This window comes from Gadus chalcogrammus, chromosome 4 (assembly GCF_026213295.1).
Source record: "Gadus chalcogrammus isolate NIFS_2021 chromosome 4, NIFS_Gcha_1.0, whole genome shotgun sequence".
NCBI lineage: Eukaryota > Metazoa > Chordata > Actinopteri > Gadiformes > Gadidae > Gadus > Gadus chalcogrammus.
The window spans coordinates 11,339,819-11,345,818 of NC_079415.1; the positions used below are offsets into that span (position 1 = coordinate 11,339,819).

The window sequence follows — 6,000 nt, forward strand, 5'->3', positions numbered from 1 at the left end:
GCTGGATTGGATTAAAATGGCAGAATGATGCCCCCCCCCGATCAATTGTTAATGACATAAATAATAATAATGTTGCATAATGTTACTGCTACTTGGACTTGCGTTGTGTTATTCTTATATTGTTATGTGCTGTGTTACATCGACAGAGGGACGAGAAACAGGACAGCCCCGATGAGCAGTTTGTTGATGAACACGGGAAGGTACACGCTAGAAAGGTAAGACCGGCCTTCCTCTTACGTAACAACGTAATATTCCTATTCACATGCGTGTTGAAGTGTGGTGAAAAGTTCCCTTGCAGCATCACTCTCAGCGGCCATCTTGGCTCTAGGTTGAAAACATAACATGGCTGCAGGGGGCTAATCGGTGAAAGCTCTTGTCTACTCTCCTTGTCCCTTCCTTCCTTCCATGCCTCCTTGCCTCCTTACCCCCTTGCTCCAGGTGGGGCTGGGGGTGAGAAAGGGCGCCAGTCTCCGGAGAGTTAAACAGTGAAAACACACACTCTCCCACCCCTTAAGGTACGGGCTGCGGTCACGACAAGCACCCTGGCCGCCCAGTGCTTGGACACTCGCTCTGAGAGAGGAACTAGGATAGACTCGGCAGATGTTTCTATCATTTCGCGACCCCATGACCCCGCTGAGACCCGACTGCGACCCCACCGCGACCTCTGTTCTATTATTTGCACTTACAAAAAAAAAATGCATCTCTGGCCTCTGAAGGGGCCGTTTATTCGTTGCTCTGAGGTGTGATGATTGGTGCTTTTGTTTTTTGCTGAGTGTGTGTGTGTTTGGTTATTATTTACTAGGGCTGGGCAAGTTAACGTGTTAATTACGCATTAACGCAATCTTATTTTAACGCGATTAATACAAATTGACGCAGTAACGCACATTCTCTTTTTTCTTACTTTGATTTTGAAAGGTTTTGCCCACAGAATGTCAACATTCATATCAGAAATATTTTTAGTTCCACTTACATTAAATTCCACTTGCAGTAAGTGACTGCCTGTGCCTGATTACAATTACAGTATGTGACTGTTTACAATTCCCAAATCTGTTGCGCTACTTATTTGAATTGAACTACATATATTCAACCCACACTGAGTGAGTCAATAAAAATCTCTCAAGATCACTTGGTCTGGTTTTTGCTTATTAAGTACATTGGTATATGAATTATAATGTGTCATTCCAGTTGATAATCTCATTTAACTTCGATTGGAGTGGATTTAAAATAGAATTTAAAAAGTGTGATTAATCGCGAGTAAACTCACCAATACTATGCCATTAATCGCGATAAAAACGTTTAATCGTTGCCCAGCCCTATTATTTACGTTTTTTAAATGTGGATTTAGCTTGTATCGTTCAAGGTTTGTTTGTGTTCTTGAGCTAATTGGGTTCTCTTTTGCTTCCAGGAACAGACATCTACTGCCAAGCCATCCTCCACAAAAACTCAACCCGAACACAGAGGGAAAAAAGGAAGAAAATGAGGGCAACCAAACAATTTGAAAAGAGAAAGTAGAAGGGGCAAAGACTCAAGAAGTGCAAACTACAATATTGCAATCACAAACCCCATCCTCCAAATGACCATGGGACTCCACAAACGAAAAAACAAAAGAGGAATCCAACTTGTAGTTTTGTAAAATTTTTAAAGAAAAAAAAAGATATATATATACTAGACTAGGGCATGACGACTTTTCTACAAAAATCAATATGTGTCAGAAAAAAAACTCATGAGAAAAAAAAAAAAGCAACAAAAAGTGCTTCCTGTCAACTGTAATCGCATGATGACTGCTGGTGCATGCCCTTTGACCTTTGAACTGTCATGACCTACGACCGGAGGGGGGTGGAAGACGTGGCCCAGGATCTGATGGACCTTTTTTCTTCCCTTGTGTGGTGTGGTTCGTGACAGCGAGTCCAGTCTGAAAACACTGCAGCCCAAAAAAAAATCAAGTCTTTCCCCCTCCCCTGTCGGTGGATTGTTCTATATACAGCTGAGCCTACGCCAAGCCTACCCATGCTTCCTCCATCACCGCCCTTCCAACCCTTCACTCCTCAATGTGATATATGCACTCTATGCTACCGTGGACGTGTGTGTCAGTATGTGTGTGTGTATGTACGCGTGTGTCGTTCTCTTAAGCATGTGTACCTCGCTTTTCAGCTGGGCGCTGACTGAGCCATGCCCTCCCCAAACACTACCCCCCCCCCGCTCCCCCTGACCCGGAACCATCTCCCTCATGATTGGTCTACACCCGGTGTGATGTCACGGGATGCTAAGCGCTGGAATGATAAAAAGCCGCTATGCTGCCCTCTGCTGGTTAGTGTTGCTGTGTGTGTGTGTGCGTGTGTGTGCTGGTGTCTTCTCTGTGTGAGCGAGCTCGCTTCCTGTAGCGTTTCCTTTCGTCCTTGGTTTGTGTTCGGGGACCTGTCCACGTTGGTTCGGAGGCTGGGTTCGACCTGCGATTTGGGGGGATCTGAGTGTGTCCTCGTCCCTCGATCCACCCCCTCCTCCCCCTCGAGCGATGGGGACACGGTCTTCAGACCCTGGAACATTCTCCTGAGCTCAAGGAACGAGCCGCCTACGGCATTGTACAGACTCCTGGGGACTCTTTGACCCAACTCTCCGAACTATTTATCTTTTCGTTTTCATTTGATTTCATTTTTTTTGCCTCCTAAGAAGGCAGTGGGGGGGGGGGGGGGGAGTCGGGTTGTGACCTATTGACCTGATGACCTCATCCCAAGCTCCCCCCTTCTCGTCCTACCGTGTAGCGCAACACATGCTCTGATGAGATCGACATGCTTCTCCTCTCCGTAGCCGCGGTCAAGATGCAGCGGAATCACAAGACCTCTCCGTGCGACATTCAAACAGCACCCCCCCCAACATCCCCCCCGAAACAAGCCAGACCGGGGAAACCCCCCCCCCCCCTGTCACTTGATTGGCTGTAGCGCCCCCCCCACACCCCCATGCTGCGTTTGCTTCATTTTGGTTTGTCCCTTTGGAGTCAAAATGAGAAAAATAAGAGAACGGGGGGAGGGGGGAAGCCTTGTGGGGGATCCAGGGATGCTGGGACCGTTTTCAAAGGAGCCGTGTGTATATTATCAAACAGGGAGACACAGAATGGCTTGTGTTTGTACAAAGAGGTGGAACTCGCTTAAAGACGCAGATAGCACTGTGATTGTCTGATCCACACCGACCCCAGACTCGTGAACTATAAACAAACAACACACACGTAACAAACAAACAAACATGCATGCATGCGAGCAACACGTACACCGTCATGCCAGTACATGAGTATATACATTGACACGTTCAGTCCAATATGAATTCCGGATTTTTTTGTGTCTGCACACAGCAATAATACCTGACGGGGACCACAGACAGGAGCACACCGCAGGGGGTTCACTGCTTGTGTTTAACGGGTTAAAGAAACAACGTGCGCATAAAGCACAAGCTCGGAAGTGTGGGACAACGTAACAACGTCTTCAATGTAAAAGACTTTAACCTGCACCATTGTAACTTTTTTTTTTACCGCTGCCATCGCTTGTGTTCTCAATTTGATTTATAATACGTGTAAAGCCTTCCGAAGCCCATTTCAAGGGACCTCAAGGACATTGTACGTCAGGGTAAGAACTGGGGGCAGGGACAGACTGGCAGAGCACACAACTCAAAGATAGGGTTTGTTTACCTCTGAATAGGTGGGTTTTGAGCAGCTGGGTGAAGCTGCAGGTGGAGTCAGCGTGGCAGATAGGGTCAGCCATTTTGTTCAGGAACTTGTTTATAGCTGTACTACTAGCCCCACCCACCTGGTGGTGGTGTAGCTAGGATACCAGAATCCCAGGAGTGCAGGCTGCAGATTTAGGAGTCTTCTGCAGACTAGCTTGAGGAACATAGAATCCCTATGATGGTCTTTTGCTCTGTAACATGTGCAATGACAATAAAGTTATTCCATTCTATTTAGACGCACACTGAGAACAAAAGCGATGGCTGCAATAAAAGAGTTAAGTTGGTAGTCGCTTACGGTATACATTTCTTTAACCTGGACTGGAAAGCATTTGAATCATGGCATTTGACGGCGGTGCTTTTTCCCTATGGTTCTAGCTCTCACTCATCTAGGTGGACACTCCCACCTGTGGTGTCCCAAGTGGACGTTATTATTAAGTTTTTGCCGCCACACACCTGGCGGTAGAATTGGTTTCCTTCTAATGTGAATGGATTGATGCCCACTAAAGCAAAGTGCCATGGTGGGGTCGACGGCAGATCGAAAGACCACATTGTAGCAGTGCATTGTGCATGGTCGTACCATGTGCAGGTCTGTTGTTTAGCACTAAAAGTAGCAAAATATAAGCCAGGATCTATCCACTTCATACACTGAAGCCGTCAGTACGGTTTGATGCATCATATTTCTATGCGTTTTCTTTCTCTTCGAATTTGACACCCGGGCGTTTCTCACTTGTTAAATGTGTAATTCTATAATTTTGATATAGACAGTTGTGGCTGTAAATGGCCAGCGTTTTCTCAGAATATATACAACTTCACACACACACACACGCACACATTTTCATTTAAGTTTTCACACCATGCATGTAGCAATCATTGCCCCCCCCCCCCCCCTAGACCTGCAGACAAACGTGTATCCATCCATTACCGTTTAATATGTAATTGTGGTTCAAAACGTAACGAGACAATGAATGAGTGACACGATGTATGAATGCATAGTGACACATACGCACGATCACAGAGCCGCTAAACGTCCGCCCGCACTCCTCCTGTGCAACCCAGCTGTGGGCGTGTCTCACCTTCAGCGTCCGCTCTTCCAACACTCAGGTTTATGTTCCCACTCTCGCGCCCGTCCGGATCCAAGCTTTTGCCCCCATATCTTTTCTTTGTTAGAAGAGTGTTGGGTTTATAAAATAATGTTTATGGTTGTTGTTGTTGTTGTTGTTGTTTCGTTTGTTTTTGTCAAGAGTCGGGCTCCTCATGAGGTGCAGGGTCTTTAACGTGTGTTTGTGTGTGTTTATTTCAGAAAAATACTGTAGTGGTGTTGGGTTCCGTAAGGGTCAAGATGGAGGAGACACGTGGGAATGTATAGCAGACACACGACGGCATGTATGTACTCATGGGCACGTGGGTCCCCCCCCCCCCCCCCCGTGTGTGTGCGTGTGCGTGTCTGGGTGTGTACTTGAGTTTGTGTAAGTGGTCAGAATGTTGGAGATTCCTATTAGATTTTGGTGTCAGATGACAGCCGAACTCTGAACTCGGGCCTCGGTTCATCCTGTTGCTTTAGTTGCCCTGGCGACGATCTGATTGGTTCACTTGTTGTTGATGAGGTTAAATAGATAAATCTGGTTTATATTGATGTGGACTTGCACTATTATTTATATAAATGTGGCTTGTGGATATAAAATAATACCAAGGAAATATCAGCTGTTTTCCATTGACCAGATATATATGATATTCTTATTGTCATCGTCGTTCTCGATATGAACCACCAGAGAACAGCAAAGACTCCCCCTTCTAACTATTATGACTCATAATGAGATAATTTACTAAATTCACCCTTTTGGATGATGTCTGACACCCGGCTGACGTTGTTAGCTTTCAATCCCGTTATTAAACATTGCACTATTTAAGTTGAATAAAGGGTGATTTTATCTTTTAAGTTTGATTGAATAGTTATGCTGACCCCTTTTTAGGCTTATAAACTATATATGTCCTTGTGATGACAGGAGGGTTTTCCTATTGAGGTCTTAATTTGATGTGGATTTTTAGGCATAAAACCCATTATCAATCAAATTGCTAAAAACAAAAAGACTCCGCTCATGTGTGTGTGTGTGTGCGTGCGTGCGTGTGTGTGTGTGTGTGTGTGTCTGTTTGTGTGACCTCTATGCGTGACTTACCATAGTCAACGTTTAAGAGCCGAGGAAGGAGGGAGAAAGGTTCCCAAGCTGACATGTTAGGCCTACACCACGGGAGGACTATCAACCTATGATGTATTTTAAAATGAGTATT

The 6,000-nt window shown here is 45.5% G+C and overlaps 1 protein-coding gene across 1 annotated transcript in view; it reads left to right on the forward strand.

Annotated features, from left to right (window-relative positions):
• Positions 1–2,735, forward strand: part of ank1b (ankyrin 1, erythrocytic b) — a 76,131-nt gene extending 73,396 nt beyond the window's left edge. The window contains exons 40-41 of the mRNA XM_056588510.1: positions 147–215; positions 1,406–2,735. Of these exons, the coding sequence (XP_056444485.1) occupies positions 147–215; positions 1,406–1,480 (144 nt within the window). The 3' untranslated portion in view covers positions 1,481–2,735. The remainder of the gene's footprint in view (positions 1–146; positions 216–1,405) is intronic.
• Positions 2,736–6,000: the final 3,265 nt, after the last annotated feature.